The 23,680-nt window shown below is 47.2% G+C and overlaps 1 protein-coding gene across 2 annotated transcripts in view; it reads left to right on the top strand.

Moving 5' to 3' along the window:
* ift80 (intraflagellar transport 80 homolog (Chlamydomonas)) overlaps positions 1-15,352 on the top strand; it is a 54,331-nt gene extending 38,979 nt beyond the window's left edge. For both annotated transcript variants that reach the window (XM_020503095.2, XM_031790686.1), the window contains exons 9-19: positions 3,710-3,889; positions 5,743-5,936; positions 7,397-7,560; positions 7,838-7,902; positions 9,002-9,137; positions 9,312-9,459; positions 10,035-10,206; positions 14,269-14,358; positions 14,477-14,649; positions 14,749-14,872; positions 15,040-15,352. In XM_020503095.2, coding sequence (XP_020358684.2) covers positions 3,710-3,889; positions 5,743-5,936; positions 7,397-7,560; positions 7,838-7,902; positions 9,002-9,137; positions 9,312-9,459; positions 10,035-10,206; positions 14,269-14,358; positions 14,477-14,649; positions 14,749-14,872; positions 15,040-15,150 — 1,557 coding nt within the window. In that variant the 3' untranslated portion in view covers positions 15,151-15,352. The remainder of the gene's footprint in view (positions 1-3,709; positions 3,890-5,742; positions 5,937-7,396; positions 7,561-7,837; positions 7,903-9,001; positions 9,138-9,311; positions 9,460-10,034; positions 10,207-14,268; positions 14,359-14,476; positions 14,650-14,748; positions 14,873-15,039) is intronic.
* The last annotated feature ends 8,328 nt before the right edge of the window (positions 15,353-23,680 follow it).

Here is a 23,680-nt window from a genome sequence, read left to right as displayed (position 1 = left end):
GTTGTCTATGGCTGCAGGTCTCTATGGTTGTCTATGGCTGCAGGTCTCTATGGTTGTCTATGGCTGCAGGTCTCTATGGTTGTCTATGGCTGCAGGTCTCTATGGTTGTCTATGGCTGCAGGTCTCTATGGCTGTCTATGGCGGCAGGTCTCTATGGCTGTCTATGGCTGAGGCCTTCCTGACACTGAACTCTGGTTGAGAGCAGAGAGTCCTGGAGTGGAGCTCTGTGGCCCAGAGGTGAACCAGCACTGCTCCAGGTCTGGACAGGTCCTGATTTACTCCTGCAGTCTGGAGACAGTATGTCGACAGAGCTGTGCTGTGGAGTGGACCCCTGGATCTTAAAGAGGGCCATAATTGGACTGTGCTTTTGGGAAACGCTTGCTACAGTACTACCTAATGCTGACACCTTTTGGGAGAGGGAGTTACGAAAGAGAGAGAGAGATAGTGGGTTTAATTCTGGGGAAAGATAAAGTTAGAGAGAGGAGAGTGAAAGGGAGGTTTTTCATGGTGTGGGGGAGGCAGGTAGGAAGAGGTAGAGTAGCCTCTTCTCTCAGGACAGCTACAGGACTCCCCCCAGTGTCCCATACTTACTCATTGCCTGACACTGAGAGCCCAGGGATTTTCACCTTTTAGGCACACACATAGCTGCACTCAGAAACTCACACTCTGCATTTACACACCCCACCACATGTTTTATTCACGTTTAAATCTACACCCGTGTTCTCTCTTTCTCACACACAAACATACACAAATGTACACTTGCTGCAGCAGGAGTCAAATGGACCAATGTGTTAAAAGCATTAGGTAAGCACAAATCCAAAAGTGCTTCTCGGGCCGATATCAAGTGTCTTGCTTCATTACAGTGTGGTGTATACATTCAGCTGCATCTCTGTCCCCCTCTCCTCCACCTCCTCTCCACCTCCTCTCCTCCACCTCCTCTCCCCCCTCCTCCACCTCCTCTCCCCCCTCCTCCACCTCCTCTCACCCCTCCTCTCAACTCCTCTCCTCCACCTCCTCTCCCCCCCCCCTCCACCCCCCTTCCACCTCCTCTCCTCCACCTCCTCCCCCCCCCCCCCCCTCCACCTCCTCTCCCCCCTCCTCCACCTCCTCCACCCCCCCCCCCCTTCCACCCCCCCTCCACCCCCCCTTCCACCTCCTCTCCTCCACCTCCTCTCCACCTCCTCCACCTCCTCTCCCCCCCCCTCCACCGCCTCTCCCCCCCCCTCCACCTCCTCTCCCCCCCTCCACCTCCTCTCACCCCCCCCTCCACCTCCTCCACCTCCTCTCACCCCTCCTCTACCTCCTCTCCCCCCTCCTCCACCTCCTCTCCCCCCTCCTCTCCTCCACCCCCTCTCCCCCTCCTCCACCTCCTCTCACCCCTCCTCCACCTCCTCTCCCTCCACCTCCTCTCCCCCTCCTCCACCTCCACCTCCTCTCCCCCTCCTCCACCTCCTCTCCCTCCACCTCCTCTCCCCCAGGGGAGCTCTAAAAGGGAGCGGGATGTTTACTGAAGAGTAGATGGGGTATTATTATTTTAAGCGTGTAGGCTTTCGTTGGCGGTAGAGCCTGTCCAATCATAGTGCTGATGTTTGGATGAAAGGTATATAAAAGTACACTTCAAAGCCTTGCAGCGGCCTTAATACGGCCGGACGCTGTTTATCTTTGTGGCACACACGCATATGCACACACACACACCCCAAAAAATAAGGAAAGTAATTTCTATCGCAGGATTTAAGAGGAAGGAGAGCGAGCGCGGTAGAGGTAAAAGTGCCACCTTTGATATGAGTTTAACAAGAAATCTCTTGTCCAGATTGGTAAAGAGGGGCTATTTTTTCTTTGGCTATTTTGGGTCCTGATACAGTATTACAGGGGAGGAAGCTGACCAAGGAAATCTTCTGTGTTGACCGTTCTGTGAGAGAGAGAGAGAGAGAGAGAGATCAAACAGGGTGGGCTCCAACCTGCCGACTGAGACCGTATACAAAGCCACACCTCAGCACGTGAAGCCAACACAGACCTTTTCTGTGCAGCACAGCACTTGGCGTACCGTTCAGTCTCTAACAGGCAGCGCTAGGATAATGTTAGCGTTAGTCGTTTCTCACACTGTAAGCAGCCTCAGCCTTGTCAGCCACCTGCACACAGGAAAGAGCTGAGGCATAGAGGTCAGGGGTCACATACTAGACCAGAGGAGAAGGGTGAGATAGAAAATAGGGATGGCTGTTAAAGCTGGTGAGCCCTGCCAGCCACCTGCACACTGGAACGGGCTGAGGCAGAGTGGTCAGGGGTTAAAGGTCATCAAGGGATGACTGTCTTTGGCTGCCCATGTAGGAATCTCTAATGTAGACTGTGGACAACGAGAGGAGAGTGGGAAGGGGTGAAAGGAGGTGGGGAGGAGTAAAAGAGCGGTGGGTTAGATAGGGGTACAGAGACAGGGTAGTGAGGGGTAAAGAGAGAGAGGGTGGAGAAAGTAGGGTAAAGAGCGAAGGTCGAGACTGAGTGGGGAAGCAGGAGAGTTCCCTTTCACACTCGAGTCCTGGTTCTTGTGTAGCAAACTGTTTAAGTGTGGCATTGCTAATCTGGCCTCTCCATTAGTCAAGCCCCAAATCATCCATCAACACGGAGATCTCTCTCACACACACATACCCCAACAGGTTGAGAAAACAACTGTAAGCCCAAACTATCTCAACTCAATCATAAGCCCTCTGACAGGCTGGATTTCTAAACCAGAAGCCAAATAACAGAATAGGCTTTGTGTGATACTCTGCAGAATGCTAAGAGAGAGGAGAGAGAGCAGTGAGAGGAGCAAAGGGATATCTTGGAGAGAGAGAGCGGGGGGAGAACATTGGAAAAGCCACGGAGGAGTGTTTTTCTAGTGGCCTTTGTGAGTAACGTCCTGTGTTGTCGCGGTGGTGTGTTCCAAACGGCAGGCTGGGGAATTGGTAGGAGCTGCAGCCTCTTCTCAGCTGTCTCGATGGGTGTCATTGACTCCCACCGACACACCAGAAAAAAAAACACAACACCCCCAAGACACACACACACACAGCAACCCCCCATCACCTCCCTCCCCTAAAACAGAAAAGGAAAATGGAACTTTAAAAGTGAAGGAAAAGTTTTGGGTAATCACTCTTCGGCTCTTGGTTGTGTGCTCATGCGACCCCCCCCCCCCCCCCCCCCAATAACTCTGGCTGGTTGTAATAGATGAGGATAGCAGAGTGCATGTTTACGAGCGCGAGTGCTGGACTTGGCAGGCCTGAGTGCTCCTTCAGTGTCTCACAGTTCATCACAGCTCAGTGACTGGGCCCTGACTCAACCCGTGTCTCTTACACACAGTTTACATGGGGGGGAGGCTGTCATGCACCCAACCAAACCCCCCACTACCCCATACTGCACCTATCCCTGTACACCCCCAGCCCTCTCTATCCCTAACCTCCCTGGTTTACTGTACCCCTACCTCGTATACCCATTTGTGGCTGCACAGTATCTGTCTAATTCTTTGAAATTGCGCATTAAGTACAGTCCTACCATATTTTTATTGTTGCCATTTACTCAACAATCTGTCTCTCTCTGTCTGTCTTTCTCTGTCTTTCTCTCTCTCTCTTGTCTGTCTTTCTCTGTCTTTCTCTCTCTCTCTGTCTGTCTTTCTCTGTCTTTCTCTCTCTCTCTTGTCTGTCTTTCTCTGTCTTGCGCTCTCTCTCTTTGTCTCTCTCTCTAGTGGTCGTATGTGTTGGAGAAGCCTAACACTGGCAGTGTGTTCAGCCTGGCCTGGTCGGCAGACGGGACACAGCTCGCGGGGGCTTGTGGGAACGGACACGTCATCTTCGCCCACGTGGTGGAGCAGCGCTGGGAGTGGAGGAGCTTCGAGATCACCCTCACCAAGAGGAGGACCATGCAGGTAGAACACACAGATCACCCTCACCAAGAGGAGGACCATGCAGATAGAATACACAGATCACCCTCACCAAGAGGAGGACCATGCAGGTAGAACACACAGATCACCCTCACCAAGAGGAGGACCATGCAAGTAGAACACACAGATCACCCTCACCAAGAGGAGGACCATGCAGGTAGAACACACAGATCACCCTCACCAAGAGGAGGACCTTGCAGGTAGAACACACAGATCACCCTCACCAAGAGGAGGACCATGCAGGTAGAACACACAGATCACCCTCACCAAGAGGAGGACCATGCAGGTAGAACACACAGATCACCCTCACCAAGAGGAGGACCATGCAGGTAGAACACACAGATCACCCTCACCAAGAGGAGGACCATGCAGGTAGAACACACAGATCACCCTCACCAAGAGGAGGACCATGCAGGTAGAACACACAGATCACCCTCACCAAGAGGAGGACCATGCAGGTAGAACACACAGATCACCCTCACCAAGAGGAGGACCATGCAGGTAGAACACACAGATCACCCTCACCAAGAGGAGGACCATGCAGGTAGAACACACAGATCACCCTCACCAAGAGGAGGACCATGCAGGTAGAACACACAGATCACCCTCACCAAGAGGAGGACCTTGCAGGTGTAAAGTGTTAATATTTTCTTCTCTTAAGAAGCCAAACAGTCCCCGAGCCTAAATGAATTAATGAGACAGCTAACTGAGGGTGAATGGGCCGGTGTGAGAGGCAGACGCTAGTGAGGCTATTTTAAAGGGCCAGACTATTCCCCAGGCCTGGGTACTTGTGTCTATACATTATGATATAAGCCTCCCAGTGTGGACCAGTGACAATGGCCAGCCTGTATAGCAGCCTCCATCACGGAGTGTGTTTAAACTTCAGAAACCACCAGGTTGCGTTTACACGCGGTCGACACACCCCCGCGCACACACACACAGAAACGGACACACACACATACGTGGCTAAACGCATACGTGCACACTCTCCATAGACAACCCTCACTGAGCACTGTTTGCGTTAACCAAACAAACCTGTGTCTTCAGCCATTTATTTTCAGCCTTACAGGGTTTCTTCTCTCCCTCTCTTTTTTAAAAGTGCACATCTGCCAATGGTTTGTGAATCAGGCGGCTAAATTTACCACCTCGCGGTTAAACATTTTTATTCCTGGTTGTTTGGTGAGTAAATTTGGGTTGTTAGTGGGGGTTAAAGAAGGATGATGTTTAAACCCTTAAATAAATACCCACCACACCTTTTACCTGCTGGTGGAAAACCATATTCAATTCATTCATTCATTCATTCATTCATTCACTCACTCACAGGGAAATGTGGAAGACATTTTGTTTATCCTAACAGGTGAAAAAAGTAGAAAGGCACATATGTTTACACACCAGGCATTTCTGTCCCCTCCTGTCCTATGCTTAGACATGGGCTGATTCCTTGTATATATCAAAAGTAAATACTCTCTTGAGTTTACGTGAGTGCATCCATGCCTACTATACATCGATGAGTGTCTCAGAAAACATGTCCTGTGTGTGTAAGCTATAGTTTGTTTGTTAGTATTTCAAATGATTTGTTACTCAATGTCTGTATCTGTTTATGCATGTCAAGATCTGAGCTACATCTGCATGTTTGTGTGTATGTCTGTGTCTGTGTTCCTAAACAGTCTCTCTCTCTCTCTCTCTCTCTCTCTCTCTCTCTCTCTCTCTCTCTCTCTCTCTCTCTCTCTCTATCTATCTATCTATCTATCTATCTATCTATCTATATATCTAATATATATCTATCTATATATCTATCTAATATATATCTATCTATCTAATATATATCTATCACCCAGGTGAGGAACGTGGTGAATGATGCGGGGGATGTGCTGGAGTTCAGGGACCGGGTCATCAAAGCCTCTCTGGCCCACGGTCACCTCGTGGTCACCACCTCTCTCCAGTGCTATGTCTACAGTGCTACGAACTGGAACACCCCTCTCATCTTTGACCTGAAGGAGGGGACTGTCAGCCTCATTGTACAGGCTGAGAAGTAAGTCTCTCTTTATCCTTCGGTCTCGCTCTTGTTATGTCACTCCTCCCTCTCTTAGTTTTTCCCGTCTCATCTATCTCTGCTACGTGTATCTCTCTGTGGCGTGTATCTCTCTGTTGCGCCGATCTCTGTACCCCGTCCTTTTCATTCCCTCCCCCTCTTTCTCCTGCCCAACGTGTGTGTGTGTGTCCAATTGCCAGAGCAAGTCTGACTGAGGAAGTCTGACTGCAGTGGGAAACAGAGAGAGAGACTTCTAATCATTCTCTCTAATGAGTTGTTCCACCTCACAAAGCAAAATAGAGAGGATTTCAACTCCCACCATCTCAGATTGTTCTGAAATTGTTTCTGTTAGAAACAGATAAGATGCAACATGATTTTGTTGAAATATAATTTGATCTCTGAGAAATTAAGATAATTTATTGCACCCAAATTGGCCATTTTAATTTATAGGATTCATATAATATTAAATTAATATAGTACCTAACATCCTATTTGGACCAAACCTTTTTTTCAAACATTGAGTAAGACATGAGGAGTACAAAGACATGATCAAAAGACACACATGGACCACCCACACCACACACCCTACTCCAATCCCACCCCAACAACAACTATATAGTATCTGTTCTGTATGTCTGACAAGTAGTATGTGGCTCTGAGTAATGTTTCTTCATGCTATGTAATGTATTCCCAGTGAATTTGGTGGTGGCTTGTGTTCCCTGTTCAGAGAAATTAGTCATTGCATTTGTATTATCTTGGCTCCATCTTGCAGTTTATGCTCTCCTCTCTACCATTCCCACTCTCCTCTTTGTTGCTCCCTCCTGCTTCTATCACCCCTCTCCATCTCTGTCCCTAACCCTGCTTTCTATCACCCCTCTCCATCTCTGCCCCTAACCCTGCTTTCTATCACCCCTCTCCATCTCTGCCCCTAACCCTGCTTTCTATCACCCCTCTCCATCTCTGTCCCTAACCCTGCTTTCTATCACCCCTCTCCATCTCTGTCCCTAACCCTGCTTTCTATCACCCCTCTCCATCTCTGCCCCTAACCCTGCTTTCTATCACCCCTCTCCATCTCTGTCCCTAACCCTGCTTTCTATCACCCCTCTCCATCTCTGTCCCTAACCCTGCTTTCTATCACCCCTCTCCATCTCTGCCCCTAACCCTGCTTTCTATCACCCCTCTCCATCTCTGCCCCTAACCCTGCTTTCTATCACCCCTCTCCATCTCTGCCCCTAACCCTGCTTTCTATCACCCCTCTCCATCTCTGTCCCTAACCCTGCTTTCTATCACCCCTCTCCATCTCTGTCCCTAACCCTGCTTTCTATCACCCCTCTCCATCTCTGTCCCTAACCCTGCTTTCTATCACCCATCTCTGTCCCTAACCCTGCTTTCTATCACTCCCCCTTGTCTTTATCTCTCCATCTCTCCCCTTCTCCTCTTTATGTTGGCTCCTTCCTCAGACACTTCCTGTTGGTGGATGGGACGGGGGTGTATGTGTTCTCCTACGAGGGCCGTCTCATCTCCACGCCCAGATTCCCCGGCATGAGAACAGACATCCTCAACGCCCAGTCCGTTTCCCTTAGCAACGACACCATCGCCATCCGGGACAAGAGCGATGAGAAGGGTGAGTGGAACGCCAGTCGAGCTGTCCCTTCACTACCACAATACCAAACTTCATTGTCCACACAGTGGGGAGAGATTTGCGCTTGGCCTCTTCCCTCAAATGACATTTACAGCCGTTAAACACATTGAAACATCAGGAGCACTTTGTCAACAAGAGGATTACACTTCACCAGGAGATAAAAACGCTGGAGAAATAACTCTAGCAGGACTGGAACAATGACCGTTTGTAATCAGACTCTCTCTCTCCTTCCTCCCCTGCCTCTTTTCTTTTCCTCCAGTCATCTTTCTGTTTGATGCCCTGACGGGGAAAGCCCTGGGTGACGGGAAGCCCCTGACTCACAAGGTGGGTGATTCACCAACCAACACACACCAACAGTCAGTCACTGCACACACTACACTCTCCTGTTAGTGTGCACACACCGACCTGAGACGTGTCTACGTCTTAATCCCTACTGTTACATTGAGCAACCTGTTAGGATTGGGGGAGGGTAAGCTGATCCTTGATCTGTGCCTCAGGGTAGCTGTGGGACAGTGTGAGAGTACGTGTGGTGGGTTCCAGCGACACCAACAGGCCAGGGTGAAAAGGTCAGGGAGCCAAGGGGAGAAGGCAGAGAGAAGAATTAATGGTGTTGAGGAAAAAACAAGAAACTTGATAGTTAAGAGGGACACGTACAGATTGTGAGGAAACTGGAGTGAGTGCATGTGTGTGAGAAAGAGATGGAGGATGGAGAGAAAGGGGGAGGGTTATGGAGTGAGAATAGGATTGAAAGGGATAAAGAGAGAGGGAGGGAATTAGAGAGGGAGAAAAGGAGGAGAAGTAGCCAGGATCAGTAGTTACTGTTTGTCAGCATGGCTGTCTCTGCCAGCACTCCACAGCTCCAAGACAGAGGAGCACTGCACTGAAGCCAGCTGGCTCTGACACACGCACACACACACACACACACACACACACACAGACACAGTCACACATACAGTCACACACTCCTGTTGGGGAGTATGGGCCAGGAGCTGTGGGGTCAGACTGCTGGCACCCCCCCACTTGCCTCCCCCATTTCTCCCTCCTGGCTCCTCTCTCCCTCTTACCTCTTTCCTCCACATCTTCCCTCTGAGTCGAGTCTCTTCCCTCTGATCTGGGCTCAATTGTTCCCTCCTAGTCCTCCTGTGTACTCAGGGCTGTACTGGGGACTAGAGAGTGTGGAGGAGGAGAGGAGGGGGCCTGTGATTTGGGTGATCATGTGTTGAGAAGAGATGTGTATCAAAAGACACTATTGTAAGTGTATGTGTTATGGGGACTGGTGGGGTTTGACACTGGTGGTTCAGTTAGCCCTGTTAATGTGAACCAGGTCTCTCCCACACAACGTTCTGCCTCCCATTTCTGTGTGTGTGTGTGTGTGTGTGTGTGTGTGTGTGTGTGTGTGTGTGTGTGTGTGTGTGTGTTCCAGATGGAGGTGATGGAGATAGCTCTGGACCAGTGTGGCCCGTCCAGCGATAGGAAGATTGCGGTCATAGACAAGAACCGTGACCTGTATCTGACCGCTGTCCATCGCCTCTACAGAGAACACAACATCTGCAAGATAGGTAGGGGAGGGGAATAGATTTCAAGCTGCTTTGTGTTGTTAAGCACCTAAAGCCTACCAGATAGATAACGTCATCCTTCTTACCATAACCCACATGCCCTATGGTCTACACACCATGTGTTAGAGGTTATAGTTAGTTATTCTGAGTGTTGTCTGTCTCTATTCTGTCCTATAGGCACTATGGTCCACACTATGGCCTGGAACGACTCTGCTAACATCCTGTGTGGTATTCAGGACACACAGTTCACCGTGTGGCACTATCCCAGTGCTGTCTTCACTGACAAGGACCTGCTGCCTAAAACACTCTACATGAAGGACGCCAGGTAACGTGCACGCAAACACGCACACACAAAACACTTCCCCATTATCGGAAATAAAAGGTCATGGATCGTCTTCATGTCAGATGTGTTCATGTTGTGTAAAAGCCGTTGATGAATCACTGAAGAGATTCCTGAGTGGCTCTGCCCTTAGGCTCAGTGGCTGCCCTTAGGCTCAGTGGCTGCCCTTAGGCTCAGTGGCTCTGCCCTTAGGCTCAGTGGCTCTGCCCTTAGGCTCAGTGGCTGCCCTTAGGCTCAGTGGCTCTGCCCTTAGGCTCAGTGGCTGCCCTTAGGCTCAGTGGCTGCCCTTAGGCTCAGTGGCTGCCCTTAGGCTCAGTGGCTGCCCTTAGGCTCAGTGGCTGCCCTTAGGCTCAGTGGCTGCCCTTAGGCTCAGTGGCTGCCCTTAGGCTCAGTGGCTGCCCTTAGGCTCAGTGGCTGCCCTTAGGCTCAGTGGCTGCCCTTAGGCTCAGTGGCTGCCCTTAGGCTCAGTGGCTGCCCTTAGGCTCAGTGGCTGCCCTTAGGCTCAGTGGCTGGCTGTCTGTACAGAATGTATTTATGTGTCTATCTGTCCCCCTCCACAGTGAGTTCAGCCGTGCGCCCCACATCCTGAACTACGTGGGGACCCAGGTGACGGTGCGTCGCTGTGACGGCTCGTTGGTGTACAGCAGCGTGTCTCCCTACCCTGCCCTGCTGCACGAGTACAGCGCCTCCTCTCGCTGGGAGGATGCACTGCGCCTCTGCCGCTTTGCCAAGGTAACACACACCTGACAGGAGTGGCAACTGATAGGGGACATTCCCTGGTGACTCCCTGGTCCTGTGTAGCACAGAGCACACATCATATTCAACTCCAAATTTTGTACAAAACACATCTTTAAAAAACTCTTTACATTATGCTGACAATGGAATAATGGTCTGGAATATGCCAGTGTCAAGCAATGTGTAACACCAGGCCTGCTGTCTCCCTGGCCCTGCTCCTACCCTACCCAGGAGAGGGGGCTGATCTGTGCCCTGAGCCCTTCTCTTAAAGCCAGTTATTTAGAATAAATGGTGTAATTAGCGGCCTGTAATTGCTAGCACATTGTGGGCTGCAGCAGAGCAGTGCAGGGCAAGAGGGACCAGAGAACCAGAGCCCGGGTCCCAGGGGAAACACTCAACCCCGAGAGGGGCCACAGGTCTGGGTCCTGGGGGTGTTGGTGTTAGGGGCCTGAGGGAATATTGAATGGGATTCCTCCAGGGTTCTAGTGTTCTGATAGACCTTATGGCTTCCCCCCACTATAGTGTGGGAACAACAGTCAGCCTGGGGACTCACTGCCACTCTTTGACAGTGGGGTGTGTGTGTGTTTGTCTCAATGTCTTGTCTCAGTGTCGGTGTGTCAAATTTCTGTACTCATGTCTGTCTGATTGTTTCATATCTTTGTCCGTGATGTTCCTCTGTTGGTGTCTCGCACCCCCTCACTGAGTCTCTGTGTACTAGACCTCTGAGGAAGAGGTGAGTCTCTCTCTCATTTACATCTTTCCACGTCTCCCTTTTACCCCTGTTCTCGTCTTTGTCAATCTCCTCTTGTCTTCTTCCTCTTCCTCCTATCCCTTACTTTAGTTCTGGTTTCTCTCCTCATCTGCTAACTACTCCACCGTATACAGTATGGACCATATACACACATGAAGATATTGACTGGAGACTTCAAGAGAACGTAGTCCTTCAGTGTGTGTTTGTTGGTTGGGGTTGATGTCTGTGTGCGTGCCATGAATGAGTGTGTGTGCCCACTGCCCATGTGTGTTTACTTTCTAGTTGGTGTGTGTTTGTCTGTAAGATGGTGTATGTAAATTACGTGTCCTGCAGCCCTGGGCCTTGGCATGGTGAAGGGTCCATGACGGAGCCACTGGAGTGGAGCTTTTAACGAGACACGGCCAGCAGCTTTTAATTAGTTTCTAATTAGCTTGGGTGACACCATTTACCGTATTTAACCTCCCCAACACACACACACACACACACGCAGCCAATCCCTGAACCCCAACCCCAGTGAGAGCATTCACAGTGTGCGCTGCATGGGTTAGGATGCAATAAATACAATCCTGGAGAGGGATGGCTAGAGGGGACAGGGGAGGGGAGAGGAGGGTGAAGTGGGTAAATGCAATACCTTCAGAAAGTATTCATACCCCTTAACTTATTCCACATTTTGTTGTTACATCCTGTATTAAAAATGTATGTAATTTTTTTGTTTTTCTCACCAATCTACACACAATATCCCAGAATGGCAAAGTGTTTTTTTGTTGTGTGCAAATGTATTGAAAATGAAAAGCATAAATATCTCATTTACATAAGTATTCACGCCACTGAGCCAGTACATGTTATAATCAACTTTGTCTTTCTGGGTAAGAAAAGTCTTTCTGGGGAAGTCTCTTAGAGCTTTGCACTTCTGGATTGTACAATATTAAAAAAACAATAATAATAATGATTCTTCAAGTTCTGTCAAGTTGGTTGTTGATCGTTGCTGGTCACCCGTTTTCAAGTCTTGCCTTAGCTTTTCATGCTGATTTAAGACAACTGTAACTAAGCCACTCAGGAACAATGTTTTGTCTTGGTAGGCAGCTCCAGTGTATATTTGGCCTTGTGTTGTAGGTTATTGTCCTGCTGAAAGGTGAATTTGTCTCCCAGTATCTGATGGAAAGCAGACAGAACCAGGTTTTCCTCTAGGATTTTGCCTATGATTAGCTCTATTATGTTTCCTTTTATCCTAAAGAAAACTCTAGTCCTTGCCGTAACCAATAACATCACTATGCTTAAAAATGTGAAGAGTGGTACTCAGTGATGAGTTGTATTGAATTTGCCCCAAATAACGCTTTGTATTCAGAACTTAAAGTGAATTTCTTTGTCACATTTTTTGCAGTTTTAATTTATTACCTTATTGCAAACAGGACGCATGTTTTGAAATATTTTATTCTGTACAGGCTTCCTTCATTATCATTTAGGTTAGTATAGTGGAGTAACTACAATGTTGTTGATCCATCCTCAGTTGTATCCTATCACAGCCATCAAACTCTGTAACTGTTTTAAAGTCACCCTTGGCCTCATGGTTAAATCCCTGAGGGGTTTTCCTTCCTCTTTGGCAACTGAGTTAGGAAGGACACCTGTACCTTTTGTAGTGACTGGGTGTATTGACATAACATCCAAAGTGTAATGAATAATTTCACCATGATCAAAGGGCTATTTAATGTCTGCTTTTAGTTTATTTTGACCCATCTACCAATAGGTGTCCTTTGCGAGGCATTGGAAAATGTCCTTGGTCTTTGTGGTTGAATCTCTGTTTGAAATTCACTGCTTGACTGAGGGAGCTTACAATTATCTGTATGTGTGAGGTACGGAGATGAGGTAGTCATTCAGAAATCATGTTAAACACTATTATTGCACACAGAGTCCATGAAACTTATTATGTGACTTGTTAAGCACATTTTTACTCCTGAACTTATTTAGGGTTGCCATGACAAAGGGTTGAATACTTATTACATTTTTATACATTTGTAAAAATGTCTAATAACATAATTCCACTTTGACATTATGGGATATTGTGTGTAGGCCAGGGACACAAAATCCAAATGTAATCCATTTTAAATTCAGGTTGTAACACAACAAAATGTGGAAAAAGTCAAGGGGTGTGAAAACTTCCTGAAGGCACTGTATGGAAGAAGGAGCGTCACCCCTTTTAATAGCCACCCCTCCTCCTTCCTCCCCCCATTTCTGGTAAGGGTTTGGTCTTTCGTGGCCGTGTGGTTTTTCCCGGAGTGGGAGGAGTTTTGTGGGGAAATCCTGTTAGCCAGGTATGGGGGATTAGCCCGTTGTGGATACTTTCATGGCACTGAATTGTTGTTAACAGACACGCGTATACACACACACACTTGCGTAAAGATTGACACAAGCATGCACACATGCTTAAACACACACACAGATACACACATGCTGATAGGCCTGTACACAAACAACCATGCTGTACACAGTCACACAAACATGGGCAGCCCAGCAGTGTGACTAAATCCCAAGGCAGGCTCTAACAGTGAGCCAACACCACAATGGACCACATCTCTCCTCTGATTGGAGGAAACTGTCCCATCTCTCTCTGACCAGCATTTAGAGGCTTTAGCAAAGGATGATTTCGTTGTTGTTGTCTTCACGGTTTTATGACCAATGTTTGTCTTAATGAAGGATTCAGATGAGATGACAGGATGCATGAGGATGTTGTTCTGGGCTTTGCTTTCAGCGATACTGTTGAGTGTGACTGTAAGAGTGAATGGGTGTAACATTATGTCTGTGTGCGTCTAAGTACATCTGCGTGTCCTGAATGAGTATGATATCAGAATCACACACGGAAGTCAGATTACAGGGTGTGTGTGAGTGTGTTCTGTGACACTAACGAGGCCTGTGTTGTGAGGATGAGCAGACTGGTAATGGGAAGAGTGTCCCTGTAGAGACGCCAGTGCAATGTCCCTCCCGTCTCTCTAATAACACACAGCCCTCTTCTCTCTCAGTGCCCTGTCCCTTTTAATGACCTAGGGGAGCAGGGCTAGACTAGCCCCGCTATGCAGGGTCTGTGGTCAGGGCTGGGCCACACGCTACGCCCCGGCGCCACCACCAGACTGTCAGGCTGAACAGCAGTTCCACCCCACCACCCCATATACCCTTGCTCTATGGCACTTTTTAAAATATATTTAACCCTTATTTTACCAGGCTAGTGTGTGTGCTCGTGTTTATTTATGCTAAGACAATGTGTGTATGGCAAATGTAATTTCCTATTTTCTTAATGTCTGTCTCCGTTCCTATAGGACCAGTCACTGTGGGCGTGTCTCGCTGGCATGGCAATGGCCAATAGGGAGTTGACGACAGCAGAGGTGGCCTACGCTGCCATTGGAGAGGTAATCCATCAATCACTCAAATCTCACTCTTTCCTTTTCTCCTCCACATGTATACAGGAATGGAAGTAAATGTAATTCTGTTTTTCCATATTTCTCTCCCCTCTGTCGCTCTCTCCAGGTGGATAAGGTGCAGTATATTAACTCTATAAAGGATCTGCCATCTAAGGAATCTTCAGTGGCCCACATGTTACTGTTCAGTGGTCATGTCCAGGAGGCTGAGGCCACTCTGCTACAGGCTGGCCTGGTCTACCAAACCATACAGGTCCACATCAACCTCTACAACTGGGACAGGTCTGTTTGTCTCTGAATGTCTGTCTGTCTGACTTGTCTTTCTGCCCGTCTGTCTATGTATACTTACATATGCGTTACATATGCGTCATCTGCCCTCAGGGCGTTGGAGCTGGCAGTAAAACATAAGACCCATGTGGACACAGTGCTGGCCTACAGACTCAAGTTCCTGCAGGACTTTAGCAAGAAAGAGACCAACAAGAGGTTCATGCAGTACGCTGACGGGGTAGGATATGTCATTGCTTTTGATATAGTGACCACTGAGCAGCAGTAGTTGTAAAGACTTCTTCTCTTCGAACCCAGACAGTATTTTGTTACAAGAGGCAATGTGCCCTTTCTGTCATACTATGCCTCATTAGACTGACCCACTTCTCTAATCTCTTTCTCCATCAGGTGGAGGTGGACTGGGAGAAGATCCAGGCAAAGGTAGAGATGGAGCTGGTTAAGGAGAGAGAGAAGGCTGCCACCACCTCTGTCAGGAGCAGCCTGGCCTCTCGACGCTGAGCCTCAACCCTACACCTCTGACTTCATCCAGGGACCAATTGTACATAATATTTTCAAATGTTCATTTATCAAACATGGTTAGTGTTATTTTTGTGTTTGCGTTTTTTTATATTGATATTTCTTTTCTTCAATTAACTTACATGCCTGATTCTCTGAGAATGTACATATGTAGATGTTTAATAAATAGATATTATCAGATCGGTCAACTCTCCTGACATATTTCTATCTCCTCAACTGCTATTTCAATTCAATGCAGTCAGCCCCAGGACAGTCCATTTGAACTAGTAATCATAGATGTTTAGTGTGTGTTTGTTAAGTATTACAGCTTTAACGAATATTCTCTGGCGGTGTGAAACTGCTTGTCAAGCAGCTTCCTCCCCTGACAGAGGTCCAGCCCATCATTATGCCATTAGACCCTATCAATCTCCACTCCCAGCACACACTCTACCCCAGCACACACTCTACCCCAACACGCACTCTACCCCAGCGCGCGCACTCTACCCCAGCGCGCGCACTCTACCCCAGCGCGCGCACTCTACCCCAGCGTGCGCACTCAAACACCGCCCCAGCAGGGAAGCCAGGAGCATCAGGATGGATTCTTGATTACAGAGCAAGACTGAATCATTAAGTTCAGCCTCTCTGACACCCCCTTCTCTTCGTGTCCTCTTGTTCTCTCTTGCTCTCTGTTTTTCCATGCTATAAACTCCTGGTCACTCAGGTATTATCAGATGTACAGGCTAGAATGACCTCCCTCCATCCTTCCCCAGTTAACTGGCCGTTCTTGTCTAGAGTAAAGTTAGAGGGGGAAGGGTAGCTATGATGCCAGTGGTAGTGTGGAAGCTCTCCAGTCATCTCTGACCCAACTCTGTATCAGCCAGGAGTCAGGTTTCACATGTGTTACCACCAGAATACACACACCTCAACGCACGTTTTCCTTGGACTCTTACACAGGTATGATCAGACACACAGCACACAGGTAAAACACACAGACACTTCAACAAATACATACAGACCTAAAACACAAACCCAGTCATACACACGGACTTGAAAACCCCATGTCCAAACCAAGCTGCTATTACTAAAGCTCAGACACTGACGGAGCATAATGTAGGATTTATCAGGAGCTTAATGCACATTGATCTGGCCTTGGTTTCTCAGCTTTTTTTTTACCCACTAAGGCATTGAATAACTGCTCCATTGGCATAATCTGTTGTTAGATACCCAGAATTACCGTATATTGTCTACTTTTCTCACTTTCAGGTTGGGCAGTTATAAACACCCCATAACAATGGTCTGGGTTTCCAAAACATCCCAAACATTTCAATACTTATGAGGTGTCTTGTCATGATTGTGGACACAACTACACAATACTTTTACCTCAAGCCAGAGCAATGTACTCTAACCAGTACTCCATGGGCTCTGGTGCCACTAAGTTAAATATGGTGGCAGCAAGTCATCTCTGCAACCTGTCTCGTTATTGTATTCAGATCCCCATTGAGGGACTCCTCAAAGTGCAGGATTTTAGAGTTTTACTTCATCTGATGAAACATTAATGTTGGAATTTCTAGAGGATTGGAGCGTGCCCTAGGCCCCTGAACCCACAGCCTGAGTGCAGAGGACTTGTAGAGTCTGCCTCCACTGCTTGGAGAGAGCGAGTGCCTCAGAGCCAAAAATGTGATCTCTACTGTTAAATCACAAATTCCAGTAATGCCATATCTGTATTGTGTCACTAAAACATACTGTAATGTGTCTGCATCTTGTGTCATTCCCTCCATCCATCCATCAGTGGATTTAATGCTTTTTTTGTGTGTATCCACCAATTTCCTCTGAAGGAAGTCCATCAGTGTCCAACACAATAGGCCGACCCTGTCTGGACGGTATAGGATTACGCTACAGTCAGACAAACTAGCTTTCCCATTATGGTGATCCATAACGGTCATGGCCAGAATCCCTGTTGAAAATGATGGAATTATTGAGACAAGGAAGTCTGGCTGAAGCGCATACAGTATTTAACATACAGTACAAGTGTGCTGACATCGCTCCTGTAACCCAAACTCCTAACGAGTATCCTTTAGTTTCTCATTGCTTGTCCACTCTTATGCACTTCAGATAAACCAGTTAGCTCAAGTGATTGGTCTCTTGGAGGGTTGGTGCATCTCAACGGCCCACTGTTCCACAGAAAGACTAATGATAAATGTTCTCGCCCATCCTACTCTGGATCGGCTATCTCAGTCTGCAGCTCCAGCTGCCAGCCTCTTTATTCTCGCCCATCCTATTCTGGATCGGCTATCTCAGTCTGCAGCTCCAGCTGCCAGCCTCTTTATTTACTGCTGTCTATACAATAATTCTGTATTGTCTATCAGTCATCTTCCTGCCTGTTTACATGCAGGGCATGTCTGTATTAAAGTGCTCTAATGCTGATGATGTCGGAAGTTTTGTCATTCATCAATGGCCGCTACGTCAAAGACAAACTATCAGAGCTGGTCTCTGCTCACTGATCACTACATGGTAACTCAACCTTGGACCAGTGTTTAGGGACATCATCTCTCAGAGAGGAGGGAGGGATGAGATGTGTTCATGCTGCAGTATGTGTGAGCTGAGCTCTCTGATACATTGGATAAAAGAACTTGCTGATGTAACAAAATGTGAGGCATAACCTGTATAGGTGTGTTGGAGAGAGTGTTTGTTTTCATACCATGGTGTGACTATTACTTTTGAATCCCCACTAGGCCACTGAAAACGGCACTAGGTGATTATCCCAGACCCTGCCCATGACCCCACTCTCTTAGGGTGTCGCAGGGAGAATTAGGATATGAAGGGAAAATTCACACATAAATATTAATAATACACAGTTGTATATGTGTGAAATGGGACAAGTATAAGCACCCACCAAGTTATTATTGTTATGACATTATGCACATTTCTAGGCTGTAGATATAACAATGAATAGAAGTCTTTCAGGCCCAGCAGAATCAAAAACTCATTCTCTGCCTGTTCATCTCATTAAAAAAAAAATGAAAATAAAGAATAAGATGGAGAAAGCCAACTGTCTCACGGTGCCTTTGGAAATTGAACCTTTGAAGCGAAACTTCAAGTGATTGTACCGGGGCCAAATGTGCAGCCTGTCAATACACAAAAGAGCGCAAATTTCACCAGCCATCTCCTTTTTATTATCAAATTTTCTCATACCACGTCTTAATTTGCATACGAAAGGGGAATCATCTGCCCAATCGTATAAAACTCTCGTCATTGACCAAATTGCCAGTTCCTATTATTTTCAGCATTAATTGCTACAAATTGGAATTACACTTAAGTTATTATATAGCATGTAAGTCTCTCCTTTAGTTCATACTAAAATAAAAATGATTTAATTTTATAGTCCATCACATTGTCAGACAGAATTCTGTGAGGCGCTTGTGTTGTGTCCTGAAGTGCCCTGTTGCTCTTCTCTGGGTATCGGTCCTCCCCTCGTCCCTCCGTCCGCAGCAGGCTCCTCCGAACTGACCAGTAAATTATCATCCGACCGGTCTCTGTGCACCTGCTGCATGGTCTCCTCATAGGTCGGCAGGTACTTCACCTCGTCATATGCGGGGAGCAGCACTGGCGAGGTGAAGTCCCCAAAACTGTATTCGGGGTACCGGTCCAGTAGGGTGTCCTGTGACACGGTTGCGTGTCCGTGGAAGAGGGAGGGCTCCTCGGGGTGGAGGTGACCGCGCGGCCGCGGGCAGATGATGCGCTGAATGAAGTAGCCCATTGCGAAGAGGAGCAGCAGGATCAGGATGCCCGATAGCTTGCGCGTCACCCAGCCCACGTTGTCAAAGAATATATGCAGCGGGATCTTGCAGCAGCGCACCGCGGAGCTCGTGCTACTGTTGCCCGTAACGGTAGGGGGGCAGCACTGCTGGCCCTCGACGCACTGGACCTCTCCACAGCTGCGGAGCAAGTGGCAGTAGGAAATCATGACCGCGGACAGAAAGGTGACGCTGCACATGCACGTCCTGCTGCTGGTGGATAGACGAAACATTATTTAAATATACTAGTCGGTTCGTCAGGTTAGGATAGACCTGTGCGCGTGCGTCCCCGCCGTCGGGTTTCTCTTTTGGTGAGAAAGAGTGCACAGCAGTTTTAGCTCCTACGTCTGCTGCCTGTTTGTTCCAATCCTCTTCCTTCATCTGCTCTCCGGAGAAGGCTACTGCAGAGTGAGGATAGTCACCCGCTCCCCCGGTTCTGCGAGTGAGATGAGTATCCTCTTCTACGGTTTGTCAGAGCGGGGGAGAAGACCCTCAGTAAAAAAAAAAAAAACGTATTTTCCAGACGTTGAAGTCAGGTGCATTTTAGGTGCTGAATGAAAGGTGAAAATATGTTTTTCCGGACGTCGAGAATATGTATTTTATAAACGTTGAAATCAGGTGCGTTTCAAGTGTTGTAAAGAAAGGTGAAAATATGTGTTTTTGGTCTTTTCCGCATGTCAATATGTATTTTTCGGATTTTATATCAGTAAAAATCTGTATTTTTCAGTCATTGATTCTATATCCAAATGTCAACTGCAAATAGAGTGTATTCGGAAAGTATTCAGACCCCTTGACTTTTTCCATATTTTGTTACTTTACAGCCTTATACTAAATGTATTAAATAAATACAAAATGCTCATCAATCTACACATAATACCCCATAATGACAAAGTGAAAACAGGTTTTTAGAATGGTTGCAAATGTATTAAATGTAAAAAACAGAAATACCTTATTCAGACCCTTTGCTATGAGACTCGAAATATACCTCAGGTGCATCCTGTTTCCATTGATCATCATTGAGATGTTCAACAACTTGATTGGAGTCCACCTGTGGTAAATTCAGTTGATTGGACATGATTTGGAAAGGCACACAAATCAAATACAATTTTATTGGTCACATACACATGGTTAGCAGATGTTATTGCAGTGTAGCGAAATGCTTGGCTTCTAGTTTCTAACAGTGCAGTAAAATCTAACAAGTAATCTAACAATTCCACAACAACTACCTAATACACACACTTAAGTAAAGGGATGGATTAAGAATATGTACATATAAATATATGGATGAGCAACGACCGACCAGCATAGGCAAGATGCAATAGATGGTATAAAATACAATATATACTTACGAGATGAGTAATGCAAGATATGTAAACATCCTTATTAAAGTGGCATTAATAAAGTGAGAGTGAACCATTAGTTAGATTGGCCAGCGATTTCAAGTCTGTATGTATGTTTAACAGTCTGATGGCCTTGAGATAGAAGCTTTTTTTCAGTCTCTCAGTCCCTGTTTTGATGCACCTGTACTGACTTCGCCTTCTGGGTGGTAGCGGGGTGAACAGGCAGTGGCTCAGGTGGTTGTTGTCCTTGATTATCTTTTTGGCCTTCCTGTGACATCGGGTGCTGTAGGTGTCCTGGAGGGCAGGTAGTTTGCCCCCGGTGATGCATTGTGCAGGCCGCACCACCATCTGGAGAGCCCTGAGGTTGTGGGCGGTGCAGTTGCTGTACCAGGCAGTGATACAGCCCGACAGGATGCCCTCAATTGTGCATCTGTAAAAGTTTGTGAGGGTTTTAGGTGATAAGCCAAATTTCGAGGCGCTGTTGCGCCTTCTTCACCATACTGTCTGTGTGGGTGGACCTTTTTAGTTTGTCTCCCATGTCTATGCTGGGGAACTTTAAACTTTCCATCTTCTCCACTGCTGTCCCATCGATGTGCTGCTGTTTCCTGAAGTCCACAATCATCTCCTTTGTTTTCTGGACGTTGAGTGAGAGGTTGTTTTCCTGACACCACACTCAGAGTGCCCTCACCTCCTCCCTATAGGTTGTCTCATCGTTGTTGGTGATCAAGCCTACTACTGTTGTGACATCTGCAAACTTGATGATCGAGTTGGAGGCGTGCATGGTCACGGAGTCATGGGTGAAAAGGGAGTACAGGAGGGGGCTGAGCACGCACCCTTGTGGGGCCCCTGTATTGAGGATCAGCGATGTGGAGATGTTGTGTCCTACCTTCACCACCTGGGGGCGGCCCGTCAGGAAGCCCAGGACCCAATCGCACAAGGCGGGATTGAAACCCAGGGCCTCAAGCTTAATGATGAACTTGGAGGGTACTATGGTGTTGAATGCTGACCTATGGTCAATGAACAGCATTCTTACATACATTTGAGGTCGGAAGTTTACATACACCTGAGCCAAATACATTTAAACTAACTTGGGTTAAACATTTCGGGTAGCCTTCCACAAGCTTCCCACAATAAGTTGGGTTAATTTTGGCCCAATCCTCCTGACAGAGATTGTGTAACCGAGTCAGGTTTGTAGGCCTCCTTGCTCGCACACGCTTTTTCAGTGATGCCCACAAGTTTTCTATAGGATTGAGGTCGGGGCTTTGTGATGGCCACTCCAGTACCTTGACTTTGTTGTCCTTAAGCCATTTTGCCACAACTTCTGAAGAATGCTTGGGGTCATTGTCCATTTGGAAGACCAAATTGCAACCAAAACTTTAACTTCCTGACTGATGTCTTTAGATGTTTCTTCAATACATCCACATACTTTTGCTTCCTCATGATGCCATCTATTTTGTGAAGTGCACCAGTCTCTCCTGCAGCAAAGCACCCCCAGAACATGATGCTGCCACCCCCGTGCTTCACGGTTGGGATGATGTTCTTCGGCTTGCAAGCATCCCCCATTTTCTTCCAAACATAACGATGGTCCTTATAGCCAAATAGTTCTATTTTTGTTTTTATTTTATTTATTTATTTTATTTCACCTTTATTTAACCAGGTAGGCTAGTTGAGAACAAGTTCTCATTTGCAACTGCGACCTGGCCAAGATAAAGCATAGCAGTGTGAACAGACAACACAGAGTTACACATGGAGTAAACAATTAACAAGTCAATAACACAGTAGACAAAAAAGGGGAGTCTATATACATTGTGTGCAAAAGGCATGAGGAGTTAGGCGAATAATTACAATTTTGCAGATTAACACTGGAGTGATAAATGATCAGATGGACATGTACAGGTAGAGATATTGGTGTGCAAAAGAGCAGAAAAGTAAATAAATAAAAACAGTATGGGGATGAGGTAGGTGAAAATGGGTGGGCTATTTACCAATAGACTATGTACAGCTGCAGCGATCGGTTAGCTGCTCAGATAGCAGATGTTTGAAGTTGGTGAGGAAGATAAAAGTCTCCAACTTCAGCGATTTTTGCAATTCATTCCAGTCACAGGCAGCAGAGTACTGGAACGAAAGGCGGCCAAATGAGGTGTTGGCTTTAGGGATGATCAGTGAGATACACCTGCTGGAGCGCGTGCTACGGATGGGTGTTGCCATCGTGACCAGTGAACTGAGATAAGGCGGAGCTTTACCTAGCATGGACTTGTAGATGACCTGGAGCCAGTGGGTCTGGCGACGAATATGTAGCGAGGGCCATCCGACTAGAGCATACAAGTCGCAGTGGTTGGTGGTATAAGGTGCTTTAGTGACAAAACGGATGGCACTGTGATAAACTGCATCCAGTTTGCTGAGTAGAGTGTTGGAAGCAATTTTGTAGATGACATCGCCAAAGTCGAGGATCGGTAGGATAGTCAGTTTTACTAGGGTAAGTTTGGCGGCGTGAGTGAAGGAGGCTTTGTTGCGGAATAGAAAGCCGACTCTTTATTTGATTTTCGATTGGAGATGTTTGATATGAGTCTGGAAGGAGAGTTTACAGTCTAGCCAGACACCTAGGTACTTATAGATGTCCACATATTCAAGGTCGGAACCATCCAGGGTGGTGATGCTGGTCAGGCGTGCGGGTGCATGCAGCGAACGGTTGAAAAGCATGCATTTGGTTTTACTAGCGTTTAAGAGCAGTTGGAGGCCACGGAAGGAGTGTTGTATGGCATTGAAGCTCGTTTGGAGGTTAGATAGCACAGTGTCCAAGGACGGGCCGGAAGTATATAGAATGGTGTCGTCTGCGTAGAGGTGGATCAGGGAATCGCCCGCAGCAAGAGCAACATCATTGATATATACAGAGAAAAGAGTCGGCCCAAGAATTGAACCCTGTGGCACCCCCAGAGACTGCCAGAGGACCGGACAGCATGCCCTCCGATTTGACACACTGAACTCTGTCTGCAAAGTATCCAAAAAGTACTATCTTTCTCCCCATATGCAGTTGCAAACCTTAGTCTGGCTTTTTTTATGGCAGTTTTGGAACAGTGGCTTCTGCCTTGCTGAGCGGCCTTTCAGGTTATCTGGATATAGGACCCGTTTTACTGTGGATATAGATACTTTTGTACCTGTTTCCTCCAGCATCTTCATAAGGTCCTTTGCTGTTGTTCTGGAATTGATTTGCACTTTTCGCACCAAAGTGCTTTCATCTCTATCAGACAGAATGCGTCTCCTTCCTGAGCAGAATGACAGCTGCATGGTCCCACGGTGTTTATACTTGTGTACTATTGTTTGTACAGATGAACGTGGTACCTTCAGGCATTTGGAAATTGCTCCCAAGGATGAACCAGACTTGTGGAGGTCTACAATGGT

This window comes from Oncorhynchus kisutch, linkage group LG15, assembly GCF_002021735.2.
Source record: "Oncorhynchus kisutch isolate 150728-3 linkage group LG15, Okis_V2, whole genome shotgun sequence".
Classification (NCBI taxonomy): domain Eukaryota; kingdom Metazoa; phylum Chordata; class Actinopteri; order Salmoniformes; family Salmonidae; genus Oncorhynchus; species Oncorhynchus kisutch.
The sequence above is the reverse complement of the archived record's forward strand: the minus strand, read 5'-3'. Positions and strand labels throughout refer to the sequence as shown.